Source organism: Manduca sexta, chromosome 28 (genome assembly GCF_014839805.1).
Source record: "Manduca sexta isolate Smith_Timp_Sample1 chromosome 28, JHU_Msex_v1.0, whole genome shotgun sequence".
Classification (NCBI taxonomy): Eukaryota; Metazoa; Arthropoda; class Insecta; order Lepidoptera; family Sphingidae; genus Manduca; species Manduca sexta.
The window spans coordinates 17,360,178-17,373,860 of record NC_051142.1 but is presented as its reverse complement, the minus strand read 5'-3'; the positions used below and the strand labels follow the sequence as shown (position 1 = coordinate 17,373,860).

Here is a 13,683-nt window from a genome sequence, read left to right as displayed (position 1 = left end):
TTTTTATAATAAAGAAAAATACAAAAATGCTAATAAAAATTTTGGATTTGATACCACGACTAGGCGCGACACCTTTTATAGAGTAAATCTACCCGACTAGACTTAGCGTCAAAAATATTACATCTACCGCCGCTGTTTTTATTCCAAGAAAGTTATAACTAAGTAAATTGTTCTGCGAAAAATACTTTTAAGTTTTTATTGTTTTGAAGTAACAGCATAAATAAATTAATCTATCGTTTATCGAAGGCTACAGCGTGTTTGATAGTATTTTATAATATGTCGAAATCTAGCAAGAGTTTCAATCATAGTACGAACCACAGCTTTGTCTATAATTGTTATATTTATCCTACAAAAATCTATGTAGGTAAGCATTATCGTATTTTTTAAGTTTAATAACTAGGATTTTTGATTACATAAAATACCTCACGGCTATGAGCGGTAGCAGAGTGCAGAATTTCATACAATTTTCTGTAACTGAATGTTTTGATAGTGTTTAGAGGCATCGGACACCATGCAGTTTAGGTGTATTAAAAAAAAACAATATGAGAATGAAAGAAGCTGGACAATTAGTCGCAGTCGCCCTGAATATAGACAGATTTTGTAACTAAACGACAACTCCCTGATTTTCTAAACCGTATTGTAACCAATGACATTTAACAAATAGACGCGTCATACAGTAACAAAATTGCACATAAAAACAGCGCAGTATTTACTATAGTCACAGCCCTAGCGACTCGCATTGATACGACCCGAGTGAGCCCGAGTATGCCCGAATGGGCACGAGCGTCGACCGCCCCATCGCCATGACAGTCGAATAAAATGCATTTATTAGTTAAAAAGTAACTTAAATAGTGTATACTTATTACTAACGTATGAAATGAAACGTTTATTTCTTTTACAGTTGTAGTATAATTTGTACATCATCTAAGAACATAGGAAGGCATTTTTTTATAAAAATACAAAAAGTTAGTTAGCCGACTAGCCGCTACAGTGGTTGGATGTTGACTAAGTGAATGTGGGGCAATTACCTTACTTTCGTCTTGCCAGTATTGAGCTGGGACAACGTATCTATGTAATAAAAACATCTTAGATTGTAACCATACAAGTAGACGTCATTCAGAGGATTAACAAAAGATTAAATAAAACCACGACCCGTCCCCACATCGGTATAGTTCGTCCACGCATCCTCGAAGGTCGCACGCACGATCGCAAATTATTCTAAACTACACGCGTGCATTATGTCACACGATTTTATTCCTTACGCCTCTTGACCTTAGCATGTCACTACCGGTTAAATTATTAGCCAAAACAATAAGAACGGTCATTTGGTGGTGTAGGTACTTGGATGTTGAAACGTTCGATTTTATAGGTATTCAATAGTATAACAAGAATACATATGCATGGGCGATGGGAAGAGGCTGCAAGTGCACGTACACTCCCATGCCCAAAGGTAAATCACAAAATATATTTCCCTGAATAAATCTGCAACAATAGGAACTATCGAATACAAGTTTTTTTTTTATAATGAAAAAGCATTTTTAAAACCCGCGCGATTTAAATTTGAAAGAAAAACATAGTATACTGTGTAGGTGCAGAAGCACCTCCCTAAACCTAATTTTGGCGGCGCCCAACTTCATATGAGTTTTTATATACGAAGAACCGCATCCGAATTGCGCGAGAGTGGAATTTCTATATTACCGGGATAGTCAGCCGCGTCATAATACAATTTACGAGACGGATATTGGCAAGGTCAGTGGAACGTCCGTGCATTAATCGAGTACTTATCTATAAACAACCAAAATAGACAAATAGTTTAATTTTACTGTCTAACACATTCGCGTAACCATAAGAAATCATTATACAAAGGCGTATTTAAGAGGTGCGTCCACCATCGAGAAATCTCAAATCATGTCAACATTCGTCATTCAGTATAAAAATTTAAACATAAATATTCCGTAATGCAATAAATTAAAATGCCACAATGCATAATAACTTGAAACATGACATTATTAAAATTCTCGAGAAAACAAGGTATTGTTTAAAATCCGGTCATGAACCCATGACCCCTAGGTTCTCAGGCGTTAGACTTTAATTAGTATACTTAGCTGTAGTTGTACCTTCATGGGAGATAAGGGAGGCATGACCCCCATTCACCTATCTCTATGTTTTTTATTAGTAGGCAAACGAGCAAGCGGTCCGCCTCATCTGAATCCACCACCCATGAACTTTGTAATGCCAAGCCAAGCCGTTGCCTACTGTGAGGTGAGCACTCTCCATAAGCCTTGTTTAAAGAAGGACAAGTCATAGCACTCCGGGAACACCGATTTCGAATACCATAAGCTTACGTATTTACTCCCGAAGTGTCAAGGAAGCAGAAACGCAAATACATGCATTTTTTTCGAACTTAATCCATCGCATGAAGTGATAGGAGACGAGCTCATCCTCATATTAATTGTATAAAAAAAATAAAATACTTTATTTATCACGTAGGCGAACAAAGTTGCACTTATGATACGTCAAAACAAAGCATAAGAATAATTATTATAATTTCTAAACAACTATTAAAGTTACTTATATAACTATGGACATTTTAAATTAGGGATAAAATGTATAATAAAAACAAGGTACAAACCGAAGTAACCAGCTCGGGGTGGCTGACATTAATATTGCGAAAATCAATCAGGCGATAAAAATTAATGTTCGATCCGATAGAAAATGCATAAGATTACTTATTGCATGGCACTGCAGTGTTCATCACCTTGACATCAGATGTTAAGTTTCGTAATCTGAGGTAACTGGTTGAAATGTCCTTCAAATACGTTGGAATACACCGGCATTAGCTCCCAAGCGGATTCTCGTTTATGGTAGACCACCTAATAACGTTTTCACATTATCAAGATGGTAGTTGTACATTGTAAAAGTTTTGGACAATTAACACTTAACAGCTTTTTATAAATTTTATCAAAAATAACTGAATAAATCTTTCTGCATGGAGAAATTCGATTAACTGATATGTATTTGAATATGCCGATTATAACATTCGACATATCGACTTATTATTCATAAAGTTACTCCAAGGTCTTTGAATTACATTCATCTCAAATCTGCGAGATTATTATGTGGTTGGATGACCTAACTCAATATCGATTATGATTTAAAATATCGATATCTTGCGGTGTGATAATCGCTGCGAAATTCGATTTGAAACAAAGGATTAATTTAGTTAATAGATTTGGAATCAATTAGAATTTCAAACAGGTGACTAGGTAGTAATAAATGAATAATTGTTCTGAGTAATTATGTGATTGTAATAAATTATAGTGATGTCACTCCGCGATGTTTTAATGTCCCGGTATTAATTACTAAACTACAAGAAACTCGTAATTTTTTTCATGTTTACAGGAATTAGCTCAGTTTCTATCAGAGATGCAAGTACTTTTTATCCTCTATCCTTCCACAAGTCTAATGTAATGTTGGATCTAAACACACTGGTTCAAAGGTGTTGTAGGAAGAATCTGGGTTCATTTTCTAACTGACATAATGGAACTGTTCCGGGCAAATGTTAGAAAATCCCTCCACTAATTACGTCCGAACTTAGATTCATACCCAAATTGTGTATTGCGGTGCGAATGGCGCGCTGAGGTCTCCCGGACGATCCCCGGGTCACATTAAGGTGGTAGCTCAAGGTCCATTTTCATACATTTTGTTTCGGCTTTAATCTGGGTAACTAAACAAGTATTGGCAAGTAAAGAATTTAAATTCACGTCTAGTTAGTGATTAGTTCTCGCAGTTGAACGAAAAACGTAAAAATAATTAATAATCATGGATATTTCGGCCTTTAAAATTTAATATGACGAAATTTTAAAGGCAGAAATATACATGATTATTAATTATTTTTACATTTTTCTTCAACTGCGAGAACTAATCACTAACTAGACGTGAATTTAAATTCTTTACTTGCCAATACTTGTTTAGTTACCCAGATTAAAGCCGAAACAAAATGTATGAAAATGGACCTTGAGCTACCACCTTAAGTGATATTTAGATTTTCTGTTCGGTATCTGCCCAGTCAGTAATTTGTGCCCGTTATGGGGTTAATTTTGTCCGATAAGTATCAGATCATGAATCACGAGAGACATGGCGAAAAATCGGTGTACTAATTACACCTAGCCTTGAAGGATGAAAGGCGTGAGTGTGTAATAAAAATGAAAGTTTCTTTGAAACATACAAGGAATGCTACAATGCACTCTTAAAGGGTTCCCCCGAGCAAGCGGCCTTGAGTATCCGTTCCATATTTTTGTGGCGCACGAATTACGCGCGGAAAAATTGCAGATTTATGAATAATTTCCTTAGATAATAATAATATTACAAAGGTTTGAAAATTTAAACTCTCAAAATATTCTTTATTTAATTGTCTATCTAATAGTGTTGGTCGATAATTAAAGGATGTGATGACCTACTTTAGGAGGAGATGCGCAGAATCAATAATTTTAGTGCCTATTTATGACATTAATGAAACAATATCTACATTACACAAAATTTTAAACAACCAAAGTAAAAATAGTATTACGTAGAAAAATTATGTTTACTTCTTTCTATTTCTAATTTCAATACTTATATACTTAGCTTCCAAAAATATAATTAGTATGCGGTTCTATTAAGGACACCGCGTAAAATTAATTTAAATCTTTAGGGCGTTGCTTGTTGTTCGGCGTACAAAAACCTTCTAAATTATTTCTACAACTGCTTCATGCGAACGAAGACACGGGTAACAATGTGTTTATTTAAATTTATATTTTATCTTCAGCGTACTAAACATAATGAGGTAGACAAAATACAGACAGTCTTTATACATTAGACGTAGATTACCTAAATCAAAAAATTAAATATACATACTTACCCACTCGAAATAAATAATGGAAAAACAAATCATTAAGATAAATAACGCTACTACGATGTAATTAAAATTGTAATGTTCTAAGAAATAAGTGACTTGCAATTTGCTCTGAGGAACTCCATTAAAAATAATCTTGCAACTTCCTGGTCGTTTCATATTTTCTATAACATACAGGAAACCAATGTTACTACATAGGTTGAAAAATTTTATAATCGCTTAATATAATATGTAAATAAATTAATATTAGGTGTACCTATCATTATTGGTAGCAAACTTTCATATTTTATTTCTAAGCCAAAACTTTTGTATTATATATCTTGTGAGGTATTTTCATCGCTCTGTTGTCATGGGCGCCAGGAATAAATCACAAAAAAATATGTCAAGGAATAAATCTAATAAATCTGCAACAATGGGAACTATCGACCAGAGGTTTTTATATGATAAAGCATTTTCAAACACCCGCGCGATTTGAATTTCTCATATTTGAATCAATCATTTAAAAACTGAATGATATTATGTATTATAATGCGTAGGTGCAGATGCTCCCCTCTAAAACTAATCCAGGCGGCGTTCGTGGCTGTTGTTATGGAATAAATACACGGCATGCGAAAAAAAATATAGCAAGGATCATGTTTCTATTCAATCTCTTCTACTTTACGCGAAATCAGGAATATTCTGGAAACCATTGGCTCAACAGAGGGCAGGAATATAATTCATAATAATATTTCGTATTGGTTCCCATGTCTAATTATTCTTTCGGGTTCGCTATTTCCTAGCCGTCTCGCAGTTCGTATTGCTGGTACAGCTCGATATGGCAAATAAATTTAAAATATCATTTCTTGACTAAAGTACCTAATAACATTGATTAGAAAAGAAGATCTTGGATGACTCAAGTTTTTTCGTCGCGGCCGTTAAATTATGTTAGTCAGCCAGACTACTTGAGTTGAGAACAGCAGCCTTTTACCTTTGATTCTCGAGTCAGGCACTACTTATTTGTGGTATTCGATTCTTGAAAACAAGACAGTTGTTTGTTAAACTTTAATCTGAATTTTGATAAGTTTATTTATTTATTTAACTATCGACCCGCCCCGGCTTCGCACGGGTGCAATGCTGATACTAAATACACTACAGGAAAACTGTGAACGTTGTATATAAAAGAACGAACATAGCGGCCCGCTCTGGCTTCGCACAGGTATAACATAACAAAATAACAGTATTTCTCCACTATTTAACGGATATTATTATACATATAAACCTTCCTCTTGAATCACTCTATCTATTAAAAAAAACCGCATCAAAATCCGTTGCGTAGTTTTAAAGATTTAAGCATTCCAAGGGACATAGGGCTGTCCCTATGTCCCTTTGGACGTCGCTTTCTCTGTAGAAAGCTACTTTGTTTTATACTATGTAGTGATAAGATACACCAACAGCATACATATCCTTAAACTAAATATAATGTGATTTACAAACAGCAATACTTTAGATGCATTCAATTAAAATTATATAAAAACTTAAACATAATACGAATTTATAAACATTGATCACTAAACAAAAGTATTAAGAATATAAATATATTTTTGTATCATAGCATATACATATAGGTTATATAAATTTGCATACTATTGCGAAATAAAGCGATGTAGGTACACTGAAAAAACTAGGATAAAGAATGTTGTGCTATTAATTCCTTTGCCTGTCCCTCTGGAGATAACAGCACATATGATATAATATTATTTTAAATACAAGCATCTACCGAAACCCATCAAGGTCTTAGTGCAAAGCTGAGAAAGGTCAGCTAAACCTTTCCGTTAAAATAGAAAGGGTTCTTGATAAAGTCGAAATACCTGTATTTGTAACGAGTGACATTTGATACAAAAAAAAATATTGGAAATTACTTATCATGGAATTACCTTATGACGTAGGTAGATAAACATAACGCTTTTACGATACAAAAGTAATTAATAATAATTTATTTTATGACTCACTTATTTTTTCTACTAGAATCGATGATTAGTAGAAGTAATAAGTATCGGAGGTTTTGAATATTTCCGTAAACAATTATTGTATGTGATAGTAACTAATTAGTAATTAAACTACCTAGATAGGTACGTACTTTTTACAAATTACAGTTTTTCTTGTACGACAGATTTTTTTTCATTTTCAATATAATATAATAAAAATATAATAATAATATCAGCCATGTTTTCAATTTTAGCCGCTTGCGGGCACAGACGTCTCTTGCTACAGGCTGGAAGAGTTTAGGTCGTGATCTACCACGTTGGGTTAAAATTTGCCTTAGTTATATTAAACCATGCTCGAAGTCAGCTCCCTCTGAGGAATTAAGGTCTGGCCTCTGGGTAAGTACCTAAATCGTGTTAGATGAACGCTAGCCCGCCCTGGGACCCTCGGGTCCATATTCCATTTTAATAACATCTAATACTAGCTTTTGCTCGCAGCTTCGCCTGTGTGAAAGAGTTTTTTGGGATAAAAGACCCAACATAATAACGGCCGGGAACCGTTACGTGACGTTACTATATGTGGTGACCCCTGGGATGGACAGCAGCGTGGAAGGTGGGCCTCAAACTGTCGATGACGCTAAGAGCGTCCTTTGGTGTACGGGGGCCACGGAGCCCTACTTATATATAGAGTTAGGGACACGGTCCGGCGCTCCCAACGAAGGCTAGCCGGTAGTAATAAAGTACTTTCACCGCGAAACAAAAGCTAGTAGGACCTGTCTAATGTCTTACTAATGATGGGGGTAGTGTCGAATAGGCTCCCCGCCGATTCGAATTGAATTTGTATGATTTTGGCTGCTATACGTTGGCTATGAAACTGCATCCAGAAGGAATGCATCGCGGCCACTCATCGGAGCCTAATTGTTGGGCATGCGGAATATTTAGTTCGCTTCGATGTTGCTCAAGTCGACGACAGCTTTTATGCTCCTTGCAGTAGCTATTACATGATACCCAATAACAAAAGAATAAATTTGATTATAGGGATGTGTATCCAAACATAATGTAATTGTCCTCTGTCATTATCAAATGTCAAAAACCTGTGTGTTATTCTATCTGTCAGTGTCAAAGTCAACTCCATTCCGACCGGGGTGATATCACGATCCGCACAAAATGGTGAATTAAATCACCTCAAATAATAACATAAGAATATGTAAAAATGGCAGACAAGATCCGCCAGATAGCTCAGCGACTGAGAGATAAAGTTAACGCCGTGCACGTGCCGCAAATAAACGCTGCCAGTAGAGAAAAAGTGGACCAGCTTTTGACTAAATATGTCCCGGCTACGAGGGTTAGCGAAGTCGCTGAGAAATTTAAATATGAAGCCATAACCACAAAGGTCAAAGATTTGGTGACTAAATACGAGAAGTTTACCGGCGTTGAGGAAATCATGGCTATCCAAAACACTGTCATAGATGCACAGGTTGGTTTACATGATTTTATGGTCAGGCCAAGGTCAAAACTCATACATCTTCATTCCAAACGCATAATTGTGATATTTTGGTCTGATGTCACGAGTTATATCGTTGCGTCATATCTATGCTACTTTTATTAGAGTACAATGACTTGCTAGAACAATACAAAGTTGTGACATAAAAATAGTCTTATGTTCATAATTAACTGTTAATCATGATCAGAGTTTAGTCATATAAAAAATTTAATGTTAGCAACAAAGAGCATAAACAACATAAAATAAATTATACCAAGCATACAGTCTTGTAAAATTTTAGAAAAGCTACAAACAGGGAGATCTTGCTAAAAAAATATAGAAGTAAAGCATGTAAAATGCACAAACCTGGGTAATGCCAGAATTATGAACATAAAGTCACTTGTTACTAAACTTTCCCCAGAAGTGCAACTGATTTATAGATTTTAACAAAATATAGACCATTAGTGCTCACATATTTCAAATTATTAATCAGATTGCATGCATCATGATTGAAGTCCATGTATTAACTTCAGGAGCGGTTCATGGCGGCTCAGGATAAGAGGAGAGAGGTGGGCAGGCAGCTAGCCAATATTGAGGCGAGACTTAAGGAACTACATGCAGAGATGCAGAATACTATGAAAGGGGATGAAAAATACTTACATTTGTGTACAGAAGAACATAAGGTTTGGTTTATAAAAAATCTTTTCTTTCAAAACCAACAATCTAAAGTGATGAATTTGTTACATAAAAAAGTCTATCAGTAGTATTTTGGATTTTGGGTAACCTGTAACATTTAAATTGTATAAAAACATGGCTGTGGATTTAAGATGTTTTTTTTTTTTATTGTAATATTAAATAATATGTATTTCACATTATGACCAATATGAGATGTGACATCTGAACTTAAAAGCATCTAAATATATTTTTTTAAATCACCCACTTACTGTATATACAGAAAATAAAATATATATTGTGCAAGAAAATACTATCTTATCTGCCACAATTGTTTTGTAGCCTTATCAGTGTGAGAAAACTTAGCGAGTATTGTGGGAAAGTTGCTAAGGAGATAAAAAATAATTGCGAATCAAAGTCTTGTTTGCTTGATGACGGAATTAAGTCTGAGAGGCAATTATGATTGTGTTTTCGCCTACACAATAGTGTTGATTGCAAATTAGTGATGTGTACTTTCTGAGGAGAGGTATGGAAAATAAATAAAACAATGACCAAATATCAAAAGTATTAAATCAATCAAAATAGAAAATATGTTGTAGAAATATGATTTTTTATTTTATTTTCTATATGTTTTGTAAATTTCGAATAGATAGCTTCTAAAAATATGATTAACAGGTCATATTACTGGAAATAAGGCCTTAACACAAATTCATAAGAACAGTTTAATGCAAGAGCTTTGTATTTTAGTCTTGGGTTGACAATGGTCAATGCTACTATCTATTAACTATAAACAGTTGTGATGTTATCAAGAAGCATATTTATTTTGGTATTAGTTATTTAACAGAAAAACAACACAAGGCTTTTATCCTTAAGGCAGTAATCATTTATACCTCTTTACTTTTCTAGCTAATAATCCAAGAGCGAGCGCTCCGCACATTGTTCGCGGACGCGGAACGCGAGGAGCGGGAGCTGTTCGCCACCATGTCGGCTGCCGTTAAACTGGGACACGAACGGGAGAGAGCGCACGCGGAACGAAACAAGTACTGGTACATCGTCGCTTCTATATTCGGTAAGATCTTGTTTCTTTATTATGTATATGCATAATTAGTTGTTTCCATAGTATAATTTAAATCAGGGCATAGGTTTAAGGAAGACAATCTAGTCTTAATGTAATTTAGTGCTTAAGTATTGTTTATAATGATTGTGATCTGTGCTGTGCATTTGTCAAATAAAAAAAAATGTATATATATTTTGGAGCTGTACAAAATAATGTGATTTTAACAGTATAGTTTATTGATTTTCCTGTTGCGACACGTCAATCATTTTTAACCTTTTTTGTCAAATGGATATTGATTAACGTACACAATTTTTATATAAAAAAAAAGGTAATTATATTTTTTACAACACCTATTCATTTGTACAATTGCCCCTACAGGTACAGTTCTCGGTATAGCGGGCTCGACGATAAACAATCGTCTTAAAATGGCGGAGTTTAGAGATATGATGGAGCAACAAATGGCTCGCAGCGCCAGCGTACTGTACACAATCGCGGGAGGAGGTACCGCCAGCAGGGCAGATATCACCGAAGCGATGAAGACTGAGTTCGCTTATCAGGTAATATTGTGATTAGAGTTCCACACAAAACGGGGGTTAATAAAAATTTATTACTAGTCCTATGCCGTATGTCTGTTGGCTACTAAACCTGATGAGAGTGTAGTAGGTACTAGAGTGAAATATTCACAGAATGCGCTTTACTGATTCGCATGTACTGATTATACTTTGCGTTTCACGCCGGCGGTAGGAATCAGAATGTATTCTTCTAAAACATTTTTTGCAGGAGCAACTGGCGCACAATTTGAAGTTAATGCAAGAGAATATAAATCATCTAGTCGACAAACAGGCATCTCTGATAGGTTAGTACTTATTTTACATATTTTCGTTTTCAACACTAAATAAAAAATTATAATCTTGGAATATTGTTTCCTGCTGCTGCCACTTTGGATTTCTTAAAATAATAGGAGCTGTTGGTAAGTTATTTGCAGATTAAATATCACTATCTGATGAATTGCATAAATGTTATAAAACAGTCGACGAGGAATCGATTTCCCGATTAATCGATTTAAACATGAAAATTATATTTATATGGCTATGAATAAAATCTCGATGAAATAATATTAAATCGATAAAAAATATTTTCAGAACACTTACACCACCAAGAAGAATCAACAGAGAAGCAAATAAGAGATCTTAAACGACTGGTAGTCGCAGCTTCACAGAACAGTGCCAAGTCCGACGCTGAACTAGCGAAGGCACTGTCAGTAGTCCACCAGGACCTGGACGAGGCCGACCGCGACAGAGACCTGGCGCAGCAACACCTGGCTCCCAACCAGATATTGACAGGGATAGGGATCGTTGTCTGCATTGCTATCATATTCAGCAATATCTTGGGTAGGGTCAGTTGATTTGGTGGGGAGGAAGTTCCTGTGACTTTTTTGTTAATGCTTGATAAGTGTTTTGTTAAATTAAGGTTTCTTTTTCTTGCAAGTACTTTTTTTTACTCCTTATGAAACCATAGACTATAAATTTAACTTAATGCAAAGTTTTATGTCAGTACGCAATCATAACATGTCAGCTGGAAGGGAGGAAGGAATCCGTATTCAGTTAACTAAAGTATTTGAAATTTATTCTACAGTGTAAAATGATAAAATACCACTAAGAATTACTGGAAGTACTTAATCTTGCAAAATTAGAGAGATTATTTTTCCTTATCAAAATATTTGCTTGTTATTTCTACGCTTGAGTCATGTTACCATTAAAAACAATAATTTTTCTACTTTTATACAATGGAGAAATAAAGTTTGACACATATTTTGTCACAAATATATTAAAAAATCATAGGAACTTCCAAAAATACAAAGTTTATTTATGAGTAAAGTGTTGTCCGCCGTACAATTTTCATGAACATACCAACAGACATAAGTTAGTAGATATAATGTCAGCAGATGGACAGAGTGATGGAGAGAATAAAGTCATTGCTAATTAAAACTTAACCATATTCCTTTGCACATAAGAGTAAAAGAACCACGAGGGTACTATGAGTAACTATGAGAAGGGTTGGGGGAACTTGCCTGGCTTTTGGAGAGGTTGATCTTGATGCGCCATTTGCGAAACGTCGCACCGAGCGTATCGGCTGCGATCTGCAAAATGCGCACCTCTTAACCCGGGTCTCTACGTGAAGCGTAGATCGCCGTGTCGTATGAGAAGAGCGCTAGATGGGCGTCTCGTAATTTAGAAAAATCGCTTGTGTAAATCGAGAAGAGAAGGAGAAAGAGCGGAGCTTTGCAAGACTCCCACGGGCGATACTAAAGTATCGGAAATTCCCTCTACGCGATATTTGTATCAATTTGTAACTCCGCTTGCTTTGGAAACCAAACTGCTCCAGAGGGAACAAATAAGCGGAGGAATGGAGACCACATCGTTTTAGTTGAAGCATCGATACAGCATCCTTTTCGATGCTGTGTCAATGCCTGATGGGTCAGTTCGAGTTCCGATAAACAGTTATACCATCTCGGATCGATGATAGGGTATGCGACGTTTGGGCCCTTGTATGCGCATTCCTTGTTGCACTCGTCAGACTTCGCTTCAACCCTGAAGAAGTACAGCGCGGGACGGGTCACCGCTACCTCGGCTTGATGACATCGTAAGGTTTACTACTGAGCTAGCCTCGAAGGGTTAAAAATACGCCTGGCGACAGTTTAGGCTGAAATCTCGGTTGGGCCAGAGACAAAACAGATCAATAGTTCTATTGTTTGTCGGTTGCCGTTGACCGCAGCGCGGAGGCTGTGCCGTGTCGCAGCTTGGGTCACGACAGGTGGCAGAAATGTGCGAGTCTGTATTTACGTTTCACCTACTAATTTATGTTTGGTGACCATTTCTTTTAGCTAATACTAGAGCTTTCATTTCTATAAAAATCGACTATGTTTCTTGCCTTTTTTTACGAAATACAGCATCATTATTATTTTAGACTTCGAATAGTAGTGGTCACTCAAGATACAAGAATTTAGGTGTGCTTAAATTGTTATATATAATTTTTTTAGAAACCAAAGTTAATATGAGAATTTATTTTATTTTATCGATAAAATTATCGATGCTAGGATTTGGCTTATATTATTATATTTATTAGTTTTTAGATAGTAGGTGATCTATGATGATAAATAATCGATATTATGATATTATTATATGATTATTACATAAAAAATAAACTATGAACATGTTATGTTAACCGTTTATGAAACAAAAATGTTTATACAAATGAAATACCATGTGTACAAAGTGGCCACAGAGTTTTTTAAAATCGATTAATTGAGCACTGCATAATCGATAAAATAACGATTTTCATTACGATTAACGTTTCAGCATTATTTTTTAATATTTTTAATACTAAGTAAGGAACGGGCACATATTTTATAGTTTCAGCTGCATTTGTAAACGATTCCAATATAAAACAGTGTTGAATATATGTTTGTTGCAATTTTGTGTTTAATTTTTTTTTTTCACCTCTATGTCTGTTACTAGTGGTGAAAGCATTCCATTATGAAAAGACACAATATGCACCTTTTTATAAGTTGCAACAGATAATTAATCAGCAATAGACTAAGATTAAGTTATTGAAC

The 13,683-nt window shown here is 35.2% G+C and overlaps 1 protein-coding gene across 1 annotated transcript; it reads left to right on the top strand.

The window, feature by feature from the left end:
* The first annotated feature begins 7,972 nt into the window (after positions 1 to 7,972).
* Positions 7,973 to 13,544, top strand: LOC115456178 (mitochondrial potassium channel). Its single transcript, XM_030185125.2, has 6 exons — positions 7,973 to 8,332; positions 8,872 to 9,021; positions 9,917 to 10,079; positions 10,446 to 10,624; positions 10,848 to 10,923; positions 11,210 to 13,544. The coding sequence occupies exons 1-6, from the start codon at positions 8,069 to 8,071 to the stop codon at positions 11,470 to 11,472; spliced, it is 1,095 nt and encodes a 364-aa protein (XP_030040985.1). The 5' UTR covers positions 7,973 to 8,068; the 3' UTR covers positions 11,473 to 13,544.
* The last annotated feature ends 139 nt before the right edge of the window (positions 13,545 to 13,683 follow it).

Excerpts from the sequence above, each read along its gene's own strand:
- LOC115456178 (XM_030185125.2), top strand. The coding sequence starts at position 8,069 with ATGGCAGACAAGATCCGCCAGATAGCTCAGCGACTGAGAGATAAAGTT. Across the intron at positions 9,022-9,916 it reads TGTGTACAGAAGAACATAAG|CTAATAATCCAAGAGCGAGC; the intron begins GTTTGGTTTATA and ends TTACTTTTCTAG. Across the intron at positions 10,924-11,209 it reads CAAACAGGCATCTCTGATAG|AACACTTACACCACCAAGAA; the intron begins GTTAGTACTTAT and ends AAATATTTTCAG.